Source organism: Choloepus didactylus, chromosome 2 (genome assembly GCF_015220235.1).
Source record: "Choloepus didactylus isolate mChoDid1 chromosome 2, mChoDid1.pri, whole genome shotgun sequence".
Taxonomy (NCBI): domain Eukaryota; kingdom Metazoa; phylum Chordata; class Mammalia; order Pilosa; family Megalonychidae; genus Choloepus; species Choloepus didactylus.
In genome coordinates, this window is record NC_051308.1 from 59,342,818 (window position 1) to 59,367,988 (window position 25,171).

At 50.6% G+C, this 25,171-nt stretch overlaps 2 protein-coding genes across 5 annotated transcripts in view; both read right to left on the reverse strand.

Annotated features, from left to right (window-relative positions):
• The window catches only part of PKP1 (plakophilin 1), a 45,786-nt gene extending 25,409 nt beyond the window's left edge, over window positions 1–20,377 (reverse strand). The window contains exons 1-2 of one of the 2 annotated variants that reach the window (XM_037812218.1): window positions 20,005–20,377; window positions 10,193–10,296 (exon numbers count right to left, since the gene is read on the reverse strand). In XM_037812218.1, coding sequence (XP_037668146.1) covers window positions 10,193–10,296; window positions 20,005–20,206 — 306 coding nt within the window. In that variant the 5' untranslated portion in view covers window positions 20,207–20,377. Of the gene's footprint in view, window positions 1–10,192; window positions 10,297–11,187; window positions 11,272–20,004 lie in introns of those variants that run through there. The other variant, XM_037812221.1, reaches the window with a different exon arrangement.
• Window positions 20,378–21,463: 1,086 nt separating this feature from the next.
• Window positions 21,464–25,171, reverse strand: part of LOC119516029 — a 31,549-nt gene continuing 27,841 nt past the window's right edge. For all 3 annotated transcript variants that reach the window (XR_005213183.1, XR_005213182.1, XR_005213181.1), the window contains one exon: window positions 21,464–21,587. The gene's annotated coding sequence lies outside the window, so the exon portion shown is untranslated. The remainder of the gene's footprint in view (window positions 21,588–25,171) is intronic.

Genomic DNA, 25,171 nt, shown 5'->3' on the forward strand with positions numbered 1-25,171 from the left:
TAGCTGCTCAGCTGTGTGACATGACTCTACTGCCCAAAGACCCGTGTCCCAAGGGACATCTGTGGGCAAGGACACCTTGTGGTCATGGCAATGGGCCCATCCTTGTTAGCGACCACAAAAGGGAAGCTGCAGAAAAGTGATTGCTTTTGTACCTCTCCAACCACACCTGACTCTAAGTGCATTGCTAAGCACACACAGGTGGGGCTGAGAAAGCAGGGAGTGTGCTGAGGTTGGTAATCGAGGCTGAGCCCTGGAGTCTCCTGGAATTAATCAGGTCTTGCTGAGCTCCTTCAGGCATTATCTGCTGGGTGGCCATGCTCCCATCCTCTGGGGTAGTTAGGAGGGGGGAAAAGGGAGGGGAGGGTCACTGTCTGGCCCTGACCTCTCCAACTTTCTCTAGGCTTCCTCCCTGAGCGCTCCCCAATCTCCCAGCAGGACAGGGAGAGTTGATCAGAGCTGCAGTTAGACATGGAAGAAGCTTGGGGATTTTCTTCAAACCCTCAGGATAATCCTTCAGGTTGGTCCCAAACAGCAATCCCACAGAGATTGCAGACACTTGAGAAATGGAGAGAACTATGGACTCTCAGTGAGAAACCTAATCTGTAAATGCTTCATTTAGGAAAATTGTTCAGCCAGATGTGTGGCTGGTCACCTCCGGGAGGGGTGGGAGCTCTACCCTGTGGCTTTTGTCCCTGGTGAAGGACCACAGACAACGGTGACGGTGACGTGTTACCCAGACCCTCAGCTCTGTTCCCTGACCTTCCAGGACAGCCTCGGGAAATGATCCCGAACGGATCAGCATCTCCTTATCCCATGCCCCAGAATCTTCCAAAGCGTGGGATATACTCAGCTGGTGGTTGTGAGGAAACTTTAGGGGATTTGAGGACTCAGCAATAACTAACACTGAGGCACAGAGAAAGCTCTTCCCTTTTGCATTTTGATGACAATGAAGAGAAAGTTGACAAATTCTCAGTTGGTGCCAGTATGTTTCTTTAGCACTTGACAATCTCCCTTTCTGACCAGAATAAATTTTTTTTTTTTTTAAAAAGGCTCAGAACTTTCTGTTGGGTTAAAATATCTAGGTGGAATTTAATAATGTTTTTTTGTTTTCATTCTATTTATTATTATGGTGATTAAGATCATGGTTCGCCTTCATTAATGGCAAGACATAGTTTTTTTTCCTTCGGGTTAGTGATGTGAAGTTTCCTTTCAAAATAAATGCGTTGAAATTTAAAAGTAATTCCATGAAAAGTAAGTAAATAATAATTGGTATGATAATGATTTCACAAAAGCTGTGACAATGGAGTTCAAATGACAGGTTTGGGAAATGCGATTGCCCACAGAGGCCAAGGCCAGCGCAATGTAAGTGTAATGAGGTGCAAGGTCAAGGAGTCAGGAGATCCGAGGGCTGGTCCTGGTTCTCCCACTGACCAGCTGTGTAGCCTTGGGCCAGTCACTTTACCTCTCTGAGCCTCAGTTTCTCCAACTGCAGCGCGCCCTCTAAGGTTTCCTCTGATTCTTGACAGTCTATGATTCAGCCCTTGCTGAAAGTCACAAATGAGCTCTAGATCAAACCCCACAAGCCCTGCATCTCCACCCCTGCCAGGCCACGCCCTGAGCACAGTGTGGGGGCAGGAGGGGTAGGGAGGGGCTACTGGTCTAGAACCCCACAGCTGCTGCTCTGCCCGCCTGTGTCTTCCCCCCAACCCCGCCCCACCTGATCTGATTTTGTTTTTCAGCTGAGTTTGCTCTCCTGGGGAGGGAAGGACTCCGCAGAGACACGCCGGGGCCCTGGGGGAATGCTGAGCCTCACCTTGGTGAAGGGCGGGGACAGCTCTTCCACCCACTTGGGAAATGCTGCTGCGTTCTGTCTAGCTGAGCCCAGCAGCAAAAGGAAAACTCTCACACCAGAAAAGGGACACCAGGAGATCTACTGAGAATGCCTTTGTTTTGATGGCCCTTCTTCACGCGCCCACGCTCCTTCCTCCTCTTGCTTTGCAACCCCCGTCCTGGAAGTCCACTGGCTCCGGACTCAGTTCTGCCAAATCTACCGGTGAGGTACTGGGCCAGTCCCTGCAATTTCCTGTATCTTGATTCCCCTGAAAATAAAATCGGAATAACAGTATCTGGTTTACCTCCCTTTCACAAAGACTGAAGGATCAACTGAGAAATGAAAGCATGAGCACTTTGTGTAAATTTAAAATACTACACTAATTCAAGGGATTATTCCATTATTGCGACACTGAAGGCTTGCATTGTTGCCGCTTGAGAGCTGACTGAAGATGAGTGCAGTGGAGCTAGAGCAGCCTTGCAAACTGCCACTTGTCTCCTAATCCAGAAACTCAGGGTCCATCTCCAAACCTCTAAGACTCCGGGAACTAGGTCTGGAGAAGGGAAAGAAAGCTGAGATCATCTGGTCCCACCCTTCATTACAGATGAGGAAACTGAGGCCTGGAGAGGTTTAAGCTAGTTTGTGCTGCAAAATTTAGCATTTAATTATATTTTCTCTTATGCTGTTGTTTCATCTGTTAGTTAGCTTTTAACTATGGAGTACGGTCTTTTAATACTTGTTGTTTGAGTAGGTTAATTCTTGTCAAAAAAAAAAAAGACTCAAAACTCCACTAATTTTCTCCACTAATTTTACAATAAAGAATTTGCAATTATCCTTGATTCTTCAAATCTTCCCTCTGTCACAGAGGCTCCACTTTGAATATATGTGTGAAGGGAAAGGCTGGGGAACAGTGGCCAACTGACATGGAAGGTTCCTTCTTGGGAGAAGACCTTATTCCATTTTCTATAGCCAGAGATTTATCCGCCTCACAATATCACAGTGGTATGGGAGAAACTGAGCCCCAGGCCCATCCATGCACTAGCTTTCCCAGCCTAGCTGTAAACTCAGAGCACTGCACAAACAGAACAAAATCACCTAATGAAGACTTGCTGATTGATTAAGCCAAAGGAAGATGCAAAACAGGCTTCTGCCATCTCTCCTGAGGAGAACAGAATTCCTTGCCGTGGTCGCCCTGAGAAGGGCCAGCTGCTGATTGAGTCCCAGGGTGGCCAAGCCTGATGTTTCCCATAAGCTATGCCACTGCTACCGAGTCCCCTGGCAGTAACATCTCTCCATCAACATTCCGGGCAGTTTGCCCTGGGCTCCCCTGAGGGTCTGTGTGACCAGGACAGTGATGTGAGATGCAGAAGGAAGGTGTGGGCTAGTGTGCTCGCTCAGCTCAGAGGGGTCCAGTGGGTTCTGTGCCCCTTGGGAGCTGGCTGCCGAAGGCCAGGGAGGCTGACCAGACCTCTGGGGCCGGCAGCACAGAACCAGCTGCCCTGCTTTGGGTGGAGCCTATTGTTTGTGAACAGTCAGAAAGGGAGGTCCAGGGGCTACTCTCAGACCAGCCCCAGGTCTGGGAGCATTTCTCATCTGCTCCTTTGTCCCCGCTCTGCTAAGGGGCGGCCTCCTCTCCTTTCAAACCCAGTTCAAAGCTGGGCTCTGCCCGCTGCCTCCGAGTGCACCCTAGGAGGACCCTGGGAGGACACTGTGCCCCAAGGTGCTGACACGGTGGCATTCTCCGACCTCTCTCCTCCAGAAAGGATACGGAATACAGGATGTCACAGCCGTGAGGAGACCTTCTAGCAACCAGCCGTCCTACTGATGATAAACCTGAGGCCCGGCGGGGAGCGGTCCCACACCTGGGAGGCAGTGATGGAGAAACCCCGCCCCCAGGCCAGTGCGCCTTCCTCTTCTCTGGACTCTAAAGGAGTATCACTCCCTTACCCAATCCTCAGGCGCGAGGAGGGGCCTCAGGGAGCTCTGAGAGGCCGAAGTCAGCCAAGCTGGGAAATATAAGCTCAGAAAGGAAACTAATCTCCTGGGCCCCACCTGAAGAGTGATGGAAACTTCTCATGAAGAAAGCAGAGCCATTTCGATAGACCATGTCTTATAAAGGAGGAGCCGTCCTCAAGGAACACCCCAAAACATAGACGTCTGCCATAGTCCTCTCCTCTCCAGTTTAAATGTAGGGAGTGTCTCCAGCAGCAGCCATGTGTCCCAGAAAGCATGGCGCACAATGGGCTGCAACTCCACAGGGAGGGGTTTCCCAGAGCCCGCCCAGCTGGCCCTGGCTCAGGCGCCTCCATGCCTCTCTGGAAGCACATTCTGTCCCTCAGCAAGTAGGATCCTTGCCTCTTCTTGTTGGATGAGAGCCTGGGGCCCTGGTGGGACCCTCCTACCTCGCAGGGCTGGGTGGGGGTGAGTCACGAGCTGGCAGCAGGGACACTGAGTTGGCAAACACATCAATCAATCACTGCCTCTTGGAGCAGGATCGGTGCCCTTCTGGGGGAGGAGGAGACTGTGCTCACTTTCTGTCTTTCCCTCACCTGGACTTTCTGAGAAAAGACAGAGGCCCAGCAGGCCCTGCCAAAGGAACCCTGCTGGTGCATCCGGAAAGTGGCCTTCAGAACTGAGAAATGGGGGCAGGTGAGGGGGTCTGGGTCTGGGTTTTAAGTCAGGGTAGTTATTAGGCAGACCTATTGGCTGTGCCTCAGTTCCCCCTCTGTAAAGCTAAAAGTAAATGAGGTCCTACCGTCTTTCCATCCTATTGCAAGGGTTAATTAAGTGCTGTTTTCCTGGAGCCTGGAGATGCTCAGATGAAAGCAGGGAGGAAGTGCAGAAGCCATTATCCATCTGCAGGCCTGAAGCCGAGATCTCAGCTGGAGGAGCTGAGCCTGCCTCCAAGCTCCTCACTGCCTGGGGAGACCACCACACAGGCTGTGGCTCCAGGGACCTGCCACCACTCACAGTCAGCTCTCAAGCCACACAGAACCCTGGAAAGTTGGTGCCGAATTCATCCTTCATTAGGATCTAAGAAAACCAAGACTTCACTTCTCTGTGAAGGCCACCCCAGGCCTCCCAGCTGAGAATGGAATCCAGTTCTCCCACTGCTGATCAGATATGTCATATCCTTAACCCTCCCACTGCCCTTTGAGAAAGGAATTTTACCTCCTTCAGAAATGGGCAAGCCAAGGCTCAGCAAAGTTAAGAACTTGCTTAGGGCCACACAGCTAGTTAAGGGGCAGAGCTGGGATTTGGAAATGAAGTTCCTGGTCAAAGTCTGTGCTTATTCCATCGCAGCAGGTGGTCTCTGGGAACTGCCTCTGTTAACATTGGATTGGTAAGACTTGCTCTTTCTGCTGCTCCAAGAGAAAAGACCCTGCCATGTTTCTCTCTGGCATTCCCACTGCAGTACCTGAGCCAGGGCTCTGTCCTTGTGGATGCTTAATCAAACTGGTTAACATGACTGACGGTGACTAAGGTGACTAAACAGTGTGCTGAGATTTCCTATCCACTGTTGAAGCTTGAACCAACCGTCGTCTTCTCATCTGTTAAAGAGGCTCACCCAGGTTGCCTCAGGGCTGGGGAGGGCAGGGTCAGGTCTCAGGGTAAGGGCCCCTAGCAAGTTGTCCACAAGACCCTGTCATGATGGGATCATCAAACACAGACATACCAGTTAGCCAAGTGCAACTGAGAAGGAGCTGGGAGAAAGTTTTACAGGCAAATCCTGGGTAAAAGTGGAGAAAGGGGTCAAAGAATTCTCGCTGATTATCTTCTTGGGAGTTCTCACCCCAGGAGATCCAGGCTGGGTTAGATATGGTGGTCACCATGGGAGGCCCTGCTCCAGACCTCCTGGGCAAGGATGCCTGCGTGGCTTCTATCCTCTGCAGGTCAGATCCTGGGCAGGAGGGTCTAGTCCAATCCATAACTGAAGATCACTTCATGCAAAATGACTACCTGAAGAAATGAATGCTCAGGGTGTGCTTCTTGATTTGAAAATAGGAAAAGTCTTTCGAGTTGGAGTTGATAGAAAAGGGGGTTGCCATCTTAATTCAGGAACATTTCCTGGAAATAAAAATCTGCTTCCTGAGCTTCATTTGGGATACACACATGCAATAAAAGCCTGCGTTCAGCTTCAGAACAGAAGGGCTGTGTCTTCCGACAGCTCTGGCTCTCTATTCCCCTCGTGCTGGTCCTCAGTAGACCCGGAGGAAGACTTCCAGGATCCATTACAAGGACCTCTGAGAGGGGTCAGAAAGCCTCCATTTTCTCACCAGAAATGGCTACTACAGGCTGAACCTAGGAGAGGAGCACTTACAGGGGTGTTGATTATACTTCAGGGACTGAATGGGAAGACACTCTGGCGGAGGGTTTTCTCATTGACAAAGAAAAATGCAGAACACCCAGTTAAATTTGAATTAAAAAAAATACATAATTTTTTAGTATACGTATGTCTCAAATATTGTATCTTACTGCATTTATCTGACAACCGTACCCTGATCCCCAGTAATGCTTACAACCGTGCAAACCCAGGATGGTCTCAGAAGAAAAATCATGGCCACTCTCCTGCCTCTTTTGAGCCAGGCTGACTCCCCAAAGAGGGAGCAGGCTGGTTTGGGGTGCAGGGGGTGGGAGGAAATGTAGGGACCCAAACTCCTGAGTCTCTTGCAAGACACCGGAACACAGCTGAGTGTTAAAATATGGAGATTGCAGAAAAACATAAAAGGACCATCACAAAAAGTGTAAATGGCTGGGGTAATTAAAACAGAACTCCACTAGGTTAAGAGCCGGAAGAGAGGTTCTAGTCTGCTGTACCATTAACCGGCTGTGTGCCCTTCAGCAGGCCATTTATCCTCTTTGGGCCTGAGTTTCCTCAACTGTAGCTTGTCCTGTTGGGGCAATAACATTCCACAAGTCTGGTTCTGGGGATGGGAACAGCACAGCTGTGCCTGCTCATTTGTAAAATTAGGTAACCTGGCCAAAGGCCGCTGTGTCCTTTGCTTCATCCATATCTCTCTCCGCCCCCAAGCTCTTCCCTCTCCGTGAGGCCCCAGGGCTCCAGAGTGCCATCACTGTCATCCGGCAGGGGTAGGACTGTCTAGTAGAGAGAGGAGAACTGGCGCAGCCAATGATTGCTTTGAACCAGTCTTTTCTTTTTCTTAAGCTCCTTGATGTTTTTGGTATGCCAGACTTTGTTGTAAGTTTTATTTTATTACAAGACCAGCTCTCTATATTCAATTTCTCAATTGTGATAGAAATGATCATGGCAATCATTGATTATAAATAGTATGTTCATACATTTTTTTAAAGAATTAGAAGGATCATTGTTTCTGATGTAGAAGATGAATTAAAACTATAAGGTAACACCATGGCTTTTTAAACATTTCTAGAACTTTTTTTGGCAGTTGCCTGCAGATCTTTTAGGAATTTAAGTAAAATAGACACTCAATGGTGACAAGTGTTTGCAATTTGAGGGTAGTTTGATATCTGGAAGAGGAACCAAATCTGAGGAATGGGGTGCTCAAAGTGGGAAATGGGTGATGACAATAGGGAAATAAACTAATTTTCTTAAATGACTCCTAAAATAACACTAAGATTTTTTACTTTAAAATTTTGAGAGGTTCCAGAAACATTTCAAGCAATGGCAGCATTGGTGTAATGCCCCAGTATAGCAACTCACACTTGCATTGTCTGTTGATGGACCTCTGTGCTTCTCCAATTCGACTACAAGTTCACTGAGGGCAAAGCCAGAGTCTGTTCATCTGTGTGTCTGCAGGATGCCTAGCTCATTGCCATGCCCAGTGGTTGCTCAATACAAGTCGGCTGACAGAGCAAATATAAAATATCTGAAGGAAACGGTCCTTCCATCAGCTTTTTAAAAAGCTGCTGAGAACATGCTGACGACGTTTTGTGCAGAAGAGCCATGCCCTCCTCCTACGCTCCCTGCCTTCTGCCCCATGTTGGTTTAACCAGAGGGGAGGAAATAAAATCACTCCGTGCCACTTGTACCTTCCATGGGAAAATCCCACAGGCGTAACGACTCTCCCACTGCCGCAGAGCTCTATTACCTTCTCTCCAGCTTTCCTTGTCCCTAAGCCGGGACCCCGTTTGTTTTTGCCCGGTCCTCGGCTGATTATATGTCTGGCTCCAGTATCAATTACTCCATTTCCTCCTGACTTGTCCCCTCCCCCTGCCAGATCCTCGTGTGTGCTCGGCTCCTCACAGTTCCCATGGCCTCCCTTGGACTAAGAGGAGACGGGACGAGTCTCGGCAGCTGCCCTGGCATGAGTCACATCTAAAGTCCTGCCAAGGACGAAGGAGCGAGGAGGGCTAGGCCTCAGGGTGGAGGAAAGGGAAGGGATTTTCATTGATTGTCAGAAAATGGACATGGAGAAGGGTAGGGGACATTTTAGGGAGCATTAAAAGCTCATGAGATAGCTAAGGATTGAGTTCATTAACCAGAAGCAAAATGTGCTATGTCTGTCATAGGAAGATTTCTTCTTAGGAGCACCTCCCTCCAAAGAGTTCCTTTATGGCTCTTAAAGTTAGAAATTTCCACGTGTAATAACCCCACATTACCAATTTTATAACAGTTGACAGTTAAGGATATAATGATATCAACCTGTGAGTGAAGTAGATACAGCAAGTATCTCCATTCCTATTTTACAGGTGAGAAAACTGATGCCTGGAGAGGTTAAGTTCTGTTAGTGAGCGGCAGAAGCAGGACAAGAATCTAAGTCTTTTAATCCCTGATTTGGTAAGACAACGTCTGTAAAGACAGGTAACATCTGTCTTGTCAGTGTGATTACGCATCTGACTGCTGGTCCACCGGCCTGCCTCCTTGGCTCTAACCGAGTTCCCACACACTGCTTCCTAAGTCATTTTCTCGTAGTCTGCCTGCTCATCTTCCTTCGTGTTAAAGACCCTCATTCATATCTGTGCCTGATATATTAGCTTATTGGGCTTGGTCGACTGTATTATGTGCCACTAAGGGTATTGACTGATATCAAGGGTCAGGATAAAAAAGGAGGGAAGTAAATTTGCAGCAAACTAGTTCATTCTTCCCTTTCGTTCCCAAACTGCAAGAAGCAAAAAAACACACCCTCCAAAATTAGCCCCAACAAGAATTTAGGAAGGAAGGAATCAAGCCAACAACATAAGGACACCTCACTTGTAAACCACCCACCCTTGCCCTGGCCAGGACCCCAAGATCTTAACAATCAGACCTCTACACAACATGAGCTCAAAGCAAATGCTGCTGAAGGGAGCCCCAAGAAGACAGTGCCCCCAGCGTGCTGAGGAAAAGCAGCCCTTAATCCTCATCTGCACCATGGCTCCAGGGTCTCACAAAAGAATTTCCCAAGAACAATTCAGGCCAATGTTGAAATCAGCAATGTGAGTAAAAATCATGTAACTTGGGGCCTGGGAGAAACCTTGGGTGTCACCTTGCCCCAAACCCATGATTTCAGAGTAGAAGAAAACTCCTGCACTGGCCAAGCATCCAGCGCAGTGCTTGGCACAGATCAGAGGTCACCAAGTATTTGTTCAATAAATGGATGGATGCGTGTAGTAGATGGAGATCACAGAGGAAGTCAATCATAGAGCCAGGATGAAGGAATCTAGAATAATCCCTACCCATTTAATTAAAAAAACAGTCTCAAGAATGATTATGAACCAGGCTTTTTCATGCATATTATTTCATTTTATCCCGACAGTAATCCCACAGGGTAGATTTTGTTTTTATCCACTTTACATATGAGGAAACAGAGGCTCAGAAGTTGACATAATTTGTCCAAGGCAGAGTGGCAGAGCTAGAATTTAAACCTAGGTTTGTCTAACTTACAAACTCAAGAAAGCTCTGCTACAGCATGCAGACTCTTACTCCTGGAGTCACTGCAGTAGGCACGTTCTCTTGGCCTTGGAGAACCTTACAGCCTCCTTCTTGGCCATCAGCACAATTGAGGCCCCTTGAGGATTTCCTAGAAAAATCCAAATCGGTCCACATATGGACCTCAAGAATTCGAACTTCTCTCAAATCCATGATTGAATCAGACATATTGAGAAAAGACCCCTTTTTATGCTCTTCTTTTTACAGGCTTCTCTCGACAATGTTCTCATTTGAGATATTCAGAAATATCCAGTCACCCCAAAGACAAGTCTGCATTAAAAGCCACCTCTGAAATAATGGCCAACGGAACAGACGTGGTCAGAGTTAGTGAGGCTCACCTCACAGACCTAAGCTGTCCCTTCCCAACCGGCATCGCTCTTGCCAGCAACCAGCATGGGTTTGCTCCACCATAAACCCCAAACCATCCCCACGCACATTCCAGATATTTTTGAATGGAAGCCGTTCCTTACCGGGTATCCCCATGAGCCATTGCCTGCCTGGAACTTGGAGTAGTAGCTGCTCCGGCTGGCGGTCCCATAGTTGTAGTTGTCAGCCAAGCCATCGTACATGGAACCTTGAGGGCGAAGGAAGGGGGTTAGGAAAGCCAAGGCCATGCTCTCCCCCCACCCCTCTGCCCCAGCGTAGAGAAGAGATCATCAGCTGGATTTCTCCATCTGAGCTCCACCTCCTCTACAGCCAAGGGGCCAGGCGGCACACACCGCTGCAGGGATAGCTCTAGAGGCTTGGCTGCCCCTTCCTGAGGACCTACTGGCTCCCCTGCTGCTTGGGGCAGACCCATTGACACCTACAGGCGAGGAGTTGGCCTGGAGGGCCTTGGAGCACCGCCATTCCAGCCCAGGGAATCATGATTCCCTGTTCCACAAGGATAAGCTTCCCACTAGGGGAAGGCACGCAGGATCCCGACATTCTAGGTGCAGAGCCCCAAGGTCAGGGCCACGGAGCAGCAGCAGCTGGTTAGGTCCAAGTCCGGGCAGACTCTAAACTAACTTCCAGGCTCAGCCCGGCCCCCACCAGTGACCAGGTGACCTTCCTTCATTCTCCTAGGTGCTCCAGCTGGTGAAGGGGGCAAAGTGATCAACCTCCAAGGGCCCCGGGGAGGATTAATTAATGTTTTCAGAGTGCTTGGAGACCCACAAATAACAGGCTCCACTGGAGGACAGAATGTCATTAGGGTTATTAGCGGCAAAGTGGCTTTGAATCACGGAAAGCAGGACTGGAGTTTGGGCTCCTGATGGGGCCACCCCCTTCCTCTAACCTTCACTGGATGGCGTGGGGACCCTAAAGGACAGCTCCAACTCCATGCAAGCTGGTCTGCTCACTGTCCTCAAAACATGACTTCCATGACTTTGCTCACCACATACATTCCCCTTTCCGAGGCTGTCTTCTCTCTTTTGATACAACCATCTAATCTCATCCTTCTATGAAGCCAAGCTCAAGATCTTACCTGCTCCAGGAAGCCTTTGTTGACCAGCCTTGCCCAAGGCAATCTCTTCTGTGTTTAAACACATACTCTCTTGCTGTATGTACCCCAAGTCACATCCTGCTTGTACCCTATTCCCTCAGCTACACTGTGAACTCCATAAGGACTAAGCCATATCTCCATGGCCTGGATGGCCCCAGAGCAAGGATTGCCCCGCACCAGGACCTCTTGTTAAATGATGGGCTCTGGGAATAAAAGTCAGTGGGATCCAATGGGAGCCTCCAAAGAGGAGGGGTGCACTACTTTTCTCTAAAGTGATGGCAGGACTCCACCATCAGAAACTGTCTAGGGAGCAGGGGATTTGACGGTGATCTCACCTGGCCAAATTATCCCATTCCCCATACCCCCACCCCGTCTGCCACACCCACTTAGATGCCCAAGCCTTTTCTGGAGACTGGAATATTCAAGCTGAGTCTGAGGCAGGAGAGAGTAGAATGACTAGCAGAGAGGCAGCTTTGAAATGAGGCAGGTGCCCTGCTGGTGCCACCTCCTTACCGATGTCCTCCCCATAGTTCACAGGGGAGGGCACTAACCCCAATCTCCACCCCCAGCCCCTATTATGGAGGGCCGACTGGGCATTGGGGCTATCAGGCTGTGGCATGGAGAACCTGCCCTGGGAGCCAAGAGATGTTGAAATTGGTCCTGGTTCTGGCACCTGGGCAAGTCATTTGCTCTCTCTGGGCCTCAATTTCCTCCTCTGTAAAAAGAGGGGGTTGTTCTGTATACATCCTGAAGGCCCCATATGGCTCCAGCATTCCGTCATTGTGTGATTATAGTGACACACGCCCGATGGCATTCAGAGAAGCCCCACTTCTCTTCTCTAGAGAGAGGGTTTGGTTTACAAGGAAGAAGGGCAGACATCAAAGCCTACGCCATGGCCTCGGGGTCATTACAGAGGCTTCCTCCCTCCCTGAAAGCCCCAGCAGCCCCACTCTCTGAGCCCAGGCACAGACCTGGCTCCTGCAGGAACTCCTCCTACAAGCAACATCCTGGGACCCAGCCAAGCAGCTTCCTGAGCCTCTGACCTACTCGAGCTCCCCACTGAGTGCAGGCAGCTCGTTTTCTCTCCCTTTCCCCAGAAGCTGCCCCTAGAAAGGCTGCCTTAATCAGGAGAAGTTGAGAGGCGATCTCATGGGCTCTGACACCTTGAACTAGCTCTCATGGGGCAGGGGGGCCGCGGCCTGGCAGGTTCCTGACCAGAACCCTAGGCTGCCGGTGGCCAGGTCTTGTCTGCCATCTTGCCATCCTTCCCACTTCAGTCTTCCCTTTTGGTGCTTGGCAGGCCAGAGTTTGCTTGGCTTTCACCCTAGGAGTGGGTATTTCTCACCAAAGGGCAGGCAGGGGTCAGCCAGCTGCTTCCGGATGGAAAATCTGGGGTGATGACAGACAAAGGGTTCTACAGAGTTCCCAGAGAGGTCTCCTGCTGGAAGGGGCATCCCCAGGAAGCTCCGTGGAGGGCAAGTTCCCCTGGCTTCTGCCCCTTCCTGAGAGGGAATCTGTCAGCAGTGATGTGGCTCTACCACAAGGTCATCCAAAATAAGCATCTCTTCTTCCCTCCTCCCTCAAGGCCCTGCACCTGTGTGCCTTCCTCTCCCACACTCTTCCCCGGGTGACAGGTGGTGGATTCTTGTACCATGGAGGCAGGGGTCTACATGACCTCTGAAATGTCCTACAACTCTAAGAGCCACCCCCGTGTCCCTGGGTGACTCTATGACAGGTGTGGGATGTATGTGTGAGCCTTCAGGCCCTGCCGGGCATCTGCAATTGGGGGTCAGATGGCCCCACGCCCCCCTTCAGCTGCTTTGCTTGGCTGTCCTGTGAGAGTGAGGCTGCCATCACACAGGCCAGCATTGCTTCTCCGGAGAGGGCGGGGAGGGGTCCAGAGACTTTAATCACCTTGTGGTCACACCTGGCAGTGGGGGCAGGTGGGAGGGGATCTCTGTCTGTGAGAGCCCTGCTCTCACAACAGGAGCTATTTCTTCCTCTCCTGACCCCACGGTGTGTGGCTGGTAAGTAATGGCCTCTGAAAGTCAAGTTCAATGGCAAGAAAATGGGGCTTCTCAATGTGTAGCTTAGAAGCCTTTCACTGCCCCACATGGTCCCCGACTTCTCTAGAACTCATTTCTTCCAGGAAGCCTTCCCAGACCAGCTCCACTTGTTACCATCACCCCTGGTGGATTGTCTTCATGGTACAGGGTCGTGGTGACGTGCAGTAGTTTCTCCATCACACACCTGTGCCGGTCTCTGCCATCATGTACTTTGGGAATCATGTTTATCTTTCCTCTGGATCTTGGGTACAGGGCACTGCTCAGGCTGGAGCTGGGCCTAATGGGACTGAGCTGGCCCTTCCTGTCGACCAGTTCTTCTCCCCTGCCCAACGCTTGTCGTGAAGGTCTTCAGGTGTCTGGTGCCTGGAGGTTGGACTTCTTCGTTTAACTGCAGAATGGGACCAGGATCCTTGAATTCTACTCAGCCAGGCCCTCCGCCCTCCCAAAGAGCTCCATGGCAGGTGGGCTACACTAGGGAACAGACTAGAGCTGAGGGCAGCTCCAGAGCATCCAAGGCCACCTCCTCGAGGAAGATTCTTGGTCCTAGGGGTGGTGAGGGGAGGTGATCCTAGCAGACAACTCACCCTCCCACCCCCAAACCATCTCTATCCTCCCAGCCAAGCACCTGCCTTCAAACTGTTCTCTCCAGATCGGCACACACACCACAGGCACCAAGATGGTGGCTTCTCAGTGAAGATGGCTGCCAGCCCAACTTGCGCGTCATCCCCAGGAAGCATCTGCTCACTCCCAAGCCCCCAACCATAAGGTCAAAGGGTAAATGTCTCAGAACTTATGTTGTTTTCCCTCATATACAAGCAATACAAGCTGTGCTGTCCACACAGCTTGTGTCTTTTATGTCAGTGTCTCAGGGTGTAAAACCCTACCCTGAAGGAAAGTGCTTGGAAAATCCACCACTCAGATGATCAGCATCCCTGGATGCTACTTCCTTTTGGTATCTTAGACAACAACCGACTGATTCTCTCTTGTGTCATGGGGCAACCCAAGCTTTCTTGCCTACAAAAGCTTTGAAAATGGAGGTAACTCTTTTGTTAAGACACATGGATTCTCTCACCAATGAGGACAGGCCAGCCGTTGCCAGATGACTCAACCCTTTCCAACTCCAAGCTTTCAAATGGGTCACACCCACCGCACCTGAAACATTCTTTCTCTTCTTCTCAGCCAAGCCCACTCCCTGCATTCAAAACCTTACACAAAACCAGCTTCTCCTAGAGATGGCCCCACCCAGCTCTCAGCACTCCAAACCCTCCAGCATAACCACTTATGTCAGCACTCTCTCCCACTGCTCTTCTCACCCCGTGCTTAGACTGTGGCTTCTGTAATTCTCTGTGTGGCCTTCTCCCAGAAGGCAGGGCCTGGGTCTCCCCACTCAGGCTGGGAGCTCCCCAAAGCAAGGGATCTTCCCCAACCCCCACCTCCAGGACCAGCTTCTACCTAGGAGAAAGCTCTTAGGACAATGGCCTGATCAGCCAACATGTTGCGCTGAGGGGCAAAAGTCAACCAAAACCTCCCCTACCCCTACCCCTCACAAATCCCACTCTCTTGCTAGTCTGGAGAACTTGTCACAGGAGAAGCTGCTCTCGAGGTTTATATATTGTTGAATCTGTCATCCATAAAGCCAATCTCTCTTCTAGCTCCTTCTACACTTAAATAAAGCTTACCTGTCCCTCAGCACAAAAAGCTCAAACCCATCTTTGAGCCTTCAAAATGCCTTCTGATTCACCCCCTGAAATTTCTTCCACCCCTGGTGCCCAGTAAGGTTAGGCCTATACTCAGAGCAATTTAAATTAGATAACAAGAAGAACTTCCAAGGAAGACCCTTCCAAGACAATCCCCTGTGCTTTTCCTGCCCCAAGAGTGGGCAGGAGCCGTGTCTGTGGGATGGCTCAGGTGACTCGAGGGAGGAGAATGCCAGACCTTTCCACCCCTTTCTTCCCTGGCCTGCTGGGGGCGCTGTGGACATGCCCCCCCATTAGAGCTTCCGCGAGCCAGAGGAGGGCGAGGCGTTCAGCACAGCCTCACTCACCAGGTACTCTGGTGTGGTTCTTACCCTTTTCCCAGGCACCTGTATGGGAACAAATGCCAAAACAAATTGGGCTGCTACGGCCAGCACACTGACTCTGGCAGGCTTTACCGGGACGCGTTCAGCAGCTCTCGTGAATCCTGCTTCTCTTTCTGATTATCTGTTCATGGCCACCACTAACCCTAAGGATTGGGCAGGGCATCCTGTGGGGTCAGAATCAGCCCAGGGGGGCAGGGCGGTGGGTAGTGTGGGCAGGGGCTCAAATAGGACTTGGGCACGTGGTTGGGGGTCCAGAGTGCAAACAAAACAAAACAAAACAGTCACCATCAACTACTACATTAGATGTCCATGAGTGTGTGTGAGTGAGAGAGGTGTGCATGTCAAGGTACAGGTGTGATCCCCAGGTTGTGTTCATGCACCAGTGAGGGAGGGGGTCTAGCACAGTGCTTCTCAAACTTTGCTGCACATCAGAATCTCCTGAGGAGCTTTTAAAAATCCTGATGCCCTGGCATCTCCCATATTAGTTACATCAGAATCGCTGGAGTGGAACCCAGGCATCAGCATTCTTGATTCCAATGTGTAGGCAAGTTTGAGAAAAGTGGAATAGAAGATTTTTTTTTTTTTTTTTGTATATTTGGATGTTTATAAGAGAGAATCGACTGAATGATAGGCCTTGGCAGGGAGGAACCTTTTGTGGGATGGGTTGTACAGTTTGGGTGAATGGTTGGTAGAGGCAGGGAGTTGTATAATCCATTTTCAAAGTGTGTTAATGTTGCAAAGCACTTTAGAGATGATCTAACCCAGCCTTTTAGACTTGCAAACACCCAGAGAAAGGCAGAGACTTGCCCATGATGGCACGTCTGTCAGTGGCAAACCCAGTATAGAACTCAAGTCTCCTGAGCCAAGCTGGGCTCCTGCCACAGCACAAGCTGCAAGATGGTATGTGCCTGTGTGCACGTGTGTGTGCACATATGTGCATATGGGGTGTGCAAACAACTTCACATCAGGATGTCTAACATTTTCCATTTAATTTTCTTCATACACGACACACCTTCTAAGTAGTCACACCCCATTGCAGAAGTACATCCCAGCTTTTTAAACCTAGAACAATTGACTTATTGATATTTATAATTTGGCATGTGCAGAGATGAATTTGCTAATGAGCTTAGCAAAGGAGCAGGACCCAGGGAAACAGTATTTGCTGTGAACACCTTGGACTCTTCAGCATTTTTGCATTTGTTCTAACAGGCCAATGGAAATTCTGGCTAAAACTCCAACTTCAAGCCAAGATACACTGTCAAGAAACAAGAACTGGTTCACTTAAAGTTTAATTAGTATGTTTCACTACTGGAACAAAGCTAAAGCTTTACCATCTCCCATCACAGCTTTGGTCTAGAGAAAACAAAACAAGATGGGATGTGTGTCCACTGTAGCCAGGAAAGGACAACGTTCATGAGAGCGTAACAAGCAGAACCTGTGCTCAGGCAGAGGTTCGTGCTGCGACCTAGCCAAACACAAATACAAAAAAAGCCAAAAAAAGGATGGAGCTCCTAAGGCAGGATCCTTCCCCTGTCCTGCACTGGTGAGCTAGCAGCAGCCTGCCACACAGGAGAGACCCGAGTGGTGTTTGCCGAGGGCGGAAAGGATGAAGGAATGATGAAGGGGATCCCAGACCCTCCCCTAGCCTGATGTTGCCCCCCAACACCTGCCTCTGACCAGAGAGAAATAGATGTTAAGCAATTTTAGATGGAAAATGGTACTTCTGAGAACTTCACAAACTTCTACCAGGCAGTGAGATACAAATGAGGCAAATGGTGCTGGTAATGTTTGGATTTCCCTGGAATGAGGAATGTGACAAAGGAAGCTCATTTAAACAAACTTTGTGTGTTCGCGGTGGTGGCAGTGGGTTTTGGGGGTTGAATTAGATGAGATTTGTGTTAAGCTTTAAAAAGAGGTTCCAAGTGAAGTGATAAAGATCCTGAACGTGGAAGGGTGTTTTCTTTTGGGCTGGATAAGCAACGCACCAGCCCTTTACCGCACATAAGGAAGCTCATCATCAACTCCTGGAGGGAATTTTCCACACTCAGTAAAGTCAGGTTTTCCTTGCAAAAATATTTTGCTGAGCAGCCATGTCTCCCTCATTTTCCTCTAGCTTCAAGCACAGACTGATCTTCCCCTGGGAAGAAAAGGACCCCCAGACACTTAATGTGCACAAGACGCTCAGAAGATGGGGGAGATGTGCTACCCAGGGGCCAGCACAGGAGAAGATCAAGATGGGTAGGCAGGGTCACAGCGGCCTCCCACAGGCCCTCCAGGCCAGAGAACCCCCTCCTGCCCCAGGACTGCCTGATCAGGGCAAGGCATCTGTCTGACCTGCTGCATTTCAGGGAGGACATGGGTGGTGCCATTTGGTGCCAGGCTCCAGCCAAGGGACTCCTTCTTCCAGCCCTTGGTGACTCAATTCCCTCTCCCTGATAAGTCAGAAAAGAACCCCAGCAGAGAGGGCTCTGCGGAAAAGATGGTTCTCCTGCCAGGGCCATGGGTGGCCTATTCCTGACTGTCTTACACAAGGCACAGCAGAGGCAGACACTCTGGCAGGCCACCTGTGGGGTGTGAATGTTTTTTAGGGCAAGATTCTTAACTAGGGGGGCCCTAGATGGTATTCAGGGGGCCCAAGAGGAACAAAGACTCCAGAGAAACCAAGTCTTGACTCTTGGAGACTAAAGCAGAATCGCAGTCCATCCAGGGGCATGAGGGGAGTGGCCTAGAGCATGGTCCTTCAGTGTCCACTCACCCCTCTCAGGAGCCAGAGGAGGCCTAAGAAAAGAAGGACAGGGAGAGTAAAGGCAGCCATGGAGCCAAGCAGGGAACACTGGGCAGCTCTAATGGAGAGGATGGGAAATCTGATGAAAACGAAGCCAGATAAACCAGAAACACCAGCTCCAAGTGGCAAAACTGCCTTGCCCAGCTAGGATGGTGCTGGGAATCTCCCCAGAAGCTGAGGGCAGAGGGGGGTGTGCCTATGTGGTCTGTCCTTGGAGAACCCTGTTTCTGGAGAGGTAGGCATTAGCTGAAGACCCTTGCCAGGGCTTAGGGTGGAGAAACAGAGAGAGAACGAAGGAGACCCCATCAGAGAGATGTTGTCCACGAACACAAGGCCAGAAACAGAGCACTCCGTGACACCAGCCAGTATCCTGATAGCTGGGAAGAAGAAGGGGTGCTTGAAGCACCTGGAGCCAGTCTGAGATTCTTCTGGAGATGTGAGCCTGGAACTAGGCCAGGGATGGAGTGGGAGTGGGAAGGGAACAGGTAAGTCTTGTTCAGGGCAGAGAGGAGGTTGGCTTGACCTGTGCTCCTTGACCCGTGGAATGGGCAAGGACCTGTCCCTCCTCTTTACTACCCTCGCTATCACCAGCTTTCTCATAAGGGACTAGCTCAACAAACTAATCTACTTCGTAGTCTGCAGAATCTTTATTAACATTTCAATAAATTTATCAAAACAAAAAAATATATAATAGTAATAATTATACATACGTTAAAATTTATGATTTACTAGTTTGTATGTAATTCTTACTGGGAATTCTTTGTATTAAAGTATCTGGTCTAAAAATTATCCACGAATGTCTCTGTCAGGTTCTGCACCTTCTTCCTCCAGTTTGGGGGTTCTATCTCTTTCTCCTAGCCCACCCCATCTTGGACCTTGGCATCCACAGAGACTGCAGCCCAAGGGGAGGGGACTCAGGCCCGTCACCCTGATTGGGAAGAGCTGTGAGGGCTCTGCCGGGGTTCTCCTTGGGTCGGGTGGGATCCCCACCCCTGCCTTACTCTGCTTTAACCCACACCAGCCTCACACCCCGGCCCCCTTCCTTACTCTCTCCCTAAGATTCCTGTTCCTACTCAAGCTGGGTAGGGTAAGGAGAATTCAGTAAGAAAGGTTTCCTGCGTTAGCGACAGGGAAGGAAGGGCTCCCATCCCGGTCCCCGTGGTCAAGTGGTCTACTCGCCCCTGCGTGACCTTCGAACCAGACTTGCCTCCTGCCCGTGGAAGGCTCCCGCTGAAGTGCCCCGGAGCTCCAGGGGCTTGTCTCCGCTCCCCGCCACTTCCCGTTCCGCAGCGCCTCTCCTGCGCCCGCGCTCCGGCCTCAGTGACACCCCTCGCCACGCCACGCGGCCACACACGAGTCCCACGGGCTTGGGGTGCTGCCTGACTAAAGGCGCAGTGGAACGCGAGGCCCGGGAAGGGGAGGGAGGAGGGCCCATTACCCAAGGCGACCACTGGGCTGCGGCACCCAGGGCAGCCGGGACAGGTCAGCATGGGGGCTGGTCCCCTCCCCTCTCCCCAGCAGCTCTCAGAAAGAAAAAGCCATCCGGGTCCGGGGCTACGCGTCGGGACAACGTCCTGGAGGGAGACCCTCAGCTTTAGGGCGCTGGAGAGACGCTCCCGGCTGACTGCTCCGGAGAACCAACCCCTGCGCCCACCTGCGCACAGCCGAGCTCTTGGAACAGGCGGGCGGGTCCGGGATCGCGGCTCCGCTTCGTCGGAACCCGCGGGGAGCTCGGCTGCTCGCACTCGGCTCAGACCCGGCCTCGGGCCGGCGGCCCCTCGCTTCCCTGCGGCCCCTGGGTGCGCGCGGTCCTGGGCCCCCGCCGCCAGATCCGGGGCGCACGGACCATGCGGGCGCCAGGCCTTTACCTCGGTTGGAGTGGCTCAGGGTGGACGACTGGGAAGCCTTGGATTTCTGCCGCTTGACGGTCATCATCACCTGCTCCTGCACGCGCTGCCTGCCCGACGTGCCTGTCTTCATCTTTTGGTCCGACGGCAAAGCCAGCGTCGTGTTGTCCTGGTCCTGGAAGCATTCGTAGGCCAAGGCGGTCTTGAGCGGCGAGTGGTTCATGGTGGCGGGAGGCGCGCGTGGGCCGGGGGCCTGGAAGAGCAGAGAGGCACGGGGAGGTGCGGTGCAGCGGGCGGGAGGGTACTCTTCTGGCTCTCAGAGGCTCCCTATGGCCATAGAGTGAGTGGTCCGCGTGAGGGCTCCCGCCGGCTGCTCCTGGCGCTTCCACCTGGGTCGTCCCTCTCCTGGCACTGGCTCGGCTAGCCTTCCGTCAGACTGGATATACCACCCCTGCTCTGCACCACCCACTCCACTCGGCTGCGCGCTGCCGCTGCTCAGACGCGGAGCTGCAGGGCACCGCCGCTGCGGGAGCGAGCGCTCTCGGGGAGGGGGCGGGCGGAGGATAGGGGCTGGGCTGCGTAGCTGCGCCTGGGACCGTCAGTATCTTCCCTTTTTTCCTTGCTCTCCTTTCCCGTTCCCCACGACGTGTGGGTGGCGAGGCTCCCGGGGAGACGCCCCTCTGTCCTGTTCCTGCTCGCTCATGGAAAAAGCGTGTGCTCAGCTCAGGACTGAGGGAGATCTCTCTCTAGGAAACAGGAGTCTCTCTTGACCAGATGGGAGAGCCAGGTGTCCATCTCCCTCTGACTGAGGTCGTGACAGAGATCAGCCCTGTTGATGGGGGACAACCTGTCCTACTGTAAGGCAGCTTCCACTCTGAAGGGAGTGGGGTTGGGACCCGAAGCCCACACCCAGGACCACAGACTTGAGGTATAAAAGGAGTAGACCTGCCATGTGTGGGTATGCCTGGGTTTAACCCCACGAGGGCTGTGGATCCTCTCTGAAACTGCACTCTGAGCTCCTACAGTGGTGCCTGGCACATACTAGGTGCTCAATTAAAAAACACTTTTGAATGGTTGAATGAATAAATGCTATTTCATTTAAGGTGAATTAAGTCAAACTTGACTCCAACCCAGATCCTTACTAGAAGGGCACTTTGCTTATAAAATACCCCACTACGGACATATTATTGTGGTACTCCTGTGTACATTCTCTTCTGCCCGCACATACCCCTGTGGATACATATGCAGTGATATTTCATTCATGCAGCATCCTCCTCAGCCACTGAGATAGCCCACACCAGTGAATTGGGTATGTAACAGGAGCTGGGCATTTTAAAACCTATGTTGATGGAAATCTTTCTTAAAGTATCACATGCCACATTGCTTCTTTAAGCAAAAGATACTGAACACATTTTACATACCTCTTGATGACTTGGGGTCCTCATTCTGGACCCCCATTATGGAACTCTGCAGTGGTCCAGTCCTCTCGGGGTTTTAGTTTGCAGGTGTCCTCCAGCTATGTAGTGTTGTTAGCTGTCACTTCTACCGTCATTTGTAGTTGCCACTCACAGCTGATCTACCCACTTTTAGTTTGCTCTTGTAATCTGCAAAGGAAGGGAAAATCAGAAATCTATGCTTGTTAGGAATTGTATGTGGGGGAAGGATCAAGAAGACTTGACGACCCATGTGGGTTGCTTGCTTACTTCCTGAGAAGTGGGGGTTGTATGCAGGCAGCCCCAGCTTTTCCCCACAGTGCATTCCTGGTACCCACATGCAGAGCAGATTCTTGTAAGGCAGATCATAGTTTCCAATAGAAACAGTTTTAAAATTGAGGGTTTTGTTCCCAAGAACTCAGCATCAAATAAAGCAGAGAGGTGACCATCAATATGTCACAAAGACAAAGTTTCAACACCTGTAAAACTCTATCCTCATTTAAAACTTTAAGATTCTGCTTCCAGCCATAGACTTTCAGGGTTGGATGCAGCCTTGGAAACTATCCATCCCAGCCTCCCCATTTTACTGGCAGGGAGAGGAGGTGGCTGTGCCCACGGTCACCAAGTTAATATATGGCAAAGCTTTATTCTAACCAGTCCTGGTGACTCCTGATCCAGTGCTCTTTCCACCACTGGTCTCCCTTATAAACATCCTATAAAATGGGCATTACAGTACAGCACACACCAATTATAAAAGGGCCCCAATGTACTATAAAGTGTACATAACAACACATAAAAATACAATTCTGTTGTATCACACATTTGGTCTATCTAAGAACTAATATGCTAGTTACAATAAATGTTAATTAAGTCTTTAAATAGTGATAATTTTGCTACCTTCTATGATGTAAAAGGGCCCTGAAGGAAGTGATTTGGAGTTACCCATAGTGCTATAAAAGGTGAGGCCAAGGAAGTTAAAACTGATTATTTTAAAAATTGTTTCCAGGTTCAGTTATTCTATCTGCTTCCCTATCATTTTGATATTGATACTATTTTAATATATTGACAGTGATAGCCAACATTTACCATGATCTTACGAAGTGCCAGGCGTAGCCCCTTTACATGGACCATTTATTCGAATCCCTGCAATGACCTGTGAGGTGGGAACCATCGCTGTCATCTCTCTTTTTCAGATGAGGAAACCCAGCTGGTAAATGGCCGATCCTGGCCTGGGCACTCAATGATGGCAGCCTCCTGCACATTTCCCTATGGCAAGCCCTGGGCTCAAAAACCCTTTTACAAAACCTTGTGGATTGCACTCTCTTTGTCCAGTATATGGATGGATGGGTGGAAAGGTGGGGACAGAGACTGAATGAAGGGTGGGGTGGGATGGGGGGGATGATTTGGGTATTCTTTTTTACTTTTGTTTCTTGTTCTTGTTCTGATTCTTTCTGGTGTGGGGAGGATGTTCAGGGGTCGATTGGGGTGGTAGATGCATGGCTGTGTGGTGGTGCTGTGGACAGTTGGTTGTGCATTGTGGATGGTCGTGTGGTGTGTGAGTGTATCTCAATAAAACTGAATTTAATTAAAAAACAAAACAAAACCCTTTCACAGGCCAATCTTTTACCAGCATCCACCCATTTCCTTCTCAGGGCATGACAGTCAGTCCAGATGGGTTTCAGTTCTAGTTGTATTGCAAACGAGCTTGATTCTAGAGAGGATCCTCCCCGGGCCCCCTGCCCTAAATCTGTAAAGTGAGGGGGTAGCATGGATGGTTCCAAAGGTCCACTTTAGCCCTAACACGCTGTGACTCTCATGTCAATTTTGGGGACTTGTAGAGCAGGAGAATCTTGAGTCCTCTAGACAATATTTTCTCATCTTCCCCTTGTTCTGAGGGGACCGCACTGAACCACCTCTGTGCACCAGCAGCAGGTGCTCTTTGCATATTTTAATTCAGCCAGTCCTCCCAACTACCCCTCGAGGAGATACTAGTTTCCTCATTTGGCAAATGAGGAAACACACTTAGCTTAAGTTAGCGGAGAAGCTTGGATTTGAACCAAGGTCTGACTCCTGGCCTGGAGAAGGAGAGGAAGGGGTGGTCAAGTCACATGTTTTTGGCCAGGGTGTGCCAGGTACATTCAGGCTAGAAGGATTGCTTTGCGGGCTCAAGTGCACAGTTTTGAGCCAGCAGGCCAGAGCTGTTTCCTTGGCATCTCTCTCTTCTGCCTGCTGGAGCCCCCCTTCTGTGGGGCCCTGCCTCAGAAACAGGCCAGAGAAGAGGGTAACACTCCTGAAGTGAGAAGTGATGTTGACTAGGCACTGTCACATGAGTGAGCTCTGGGATGCTCCCAGGTGACTGTCAGAACATACATTTCGATGGTGAAAAAACTCTAATGGGTGTGGGTTGATTTGAATTTAGAGGTTGTGGGGGTGGTTTGGGAAAAGCTTCCTGAAAGAAGTTAATTTTGACTTGATTCTGAAGCAAGATGAGTGAATTTTCATCTTCAAAGGCATTAGAATGAATGAATATGAATGAGGTTCTTATTCTCTTTGCTGCCTGCCCTAGAGCATTATGCATGACCCAAATTTCACTCTCCACAGTCAAGACTTCCAGTCTTCATGAAATTAAAGCATCCTGTGACCTCAGGGTTCGCTAAAAAATAGAACATGGATTCATTTATTCAACAAATATTTATTGAGCATCTACTATATGACAGATCCTGCCCTAGACACTGGGGGATATGGTGGTGAAGAAGACAAAGCCTCTGCCCTTAGAGAGCTCATCTTCTAGAGATGGGGGAGGAGGGGAAGGCTGGGACAGGGGGAACGGCTAGCCCAGGCAAAAGCTGAAAGGAGGTCTCTGGGGCTCCTGCTGCCTCCAAGAGCTTCCAGCTCCCCAGATGAGGGGACCCCCTCCACGTGTGCCCCACACTGCCACATCCCTCACCCTCTAGGGAGCTAGTGACAGGTAGGAAGAGGCAGCTTCCTTTCTGGACCCCTACACCTGCCAGGATGGCTCCACCTTATTGAGCCCTGTTCCCCTGCGTCTGGCCCATGTTCAGACTGCCCAGACAGCTGCTGTGGGACCAGCACCCCACTATCAAGCCTTTTCTAGTCAGTTCCTTTGGCCAGATAGTGGACTCCAACAGCTGCCTATCTCAGGAACCCACAACCTTCCCTGTGAACCACCCTGCCCCCTCTCCAGTCTCTAAATAGCCTCTGTGTTTTCACCCTTATCGTTTTGTCTCCCCGGTACTGATGCCTGCCTCTTCGCCTTTGCATCTGTGCTACTCCCTCTGCTTAGAACACCCTCACCCAGCCACCTAAATACGCACTGAGTGCCTCGGTGGGCTAGACACCACACCAGGCCCCGGGGATACAGAGATGAAAAAAGACAGCCTGGGATCCTGCTCCCACGGGGCTTACATTCTAGGGAGGTTTGCAAAGAGTAAGCTTGCACATGAATGAAAAAAGTGAGTATGAATTGTATGAAGTGCTGGGAAAGGGACAAATGAGAGGCCGACAGAGAATAGAGAAGGAGATGACGTCAGCCACGGTGGTCACGCCTGGAGTGTGAGGTCAGAGCTGAGCCCATCTCAGGGGTAGGGGGAAGGGGGCAGGGCTATGGAGGCCATGAGCCCGGCAGGTTCCCAGATCAGAAAGGCTGGCGTGACAGCAATGTAGCACAAGAGGGGCGGTGGGCACAAGATGGGGCTCACACAGAGGCAGTCAGCTCTGTCCTGTATAACTTTCTG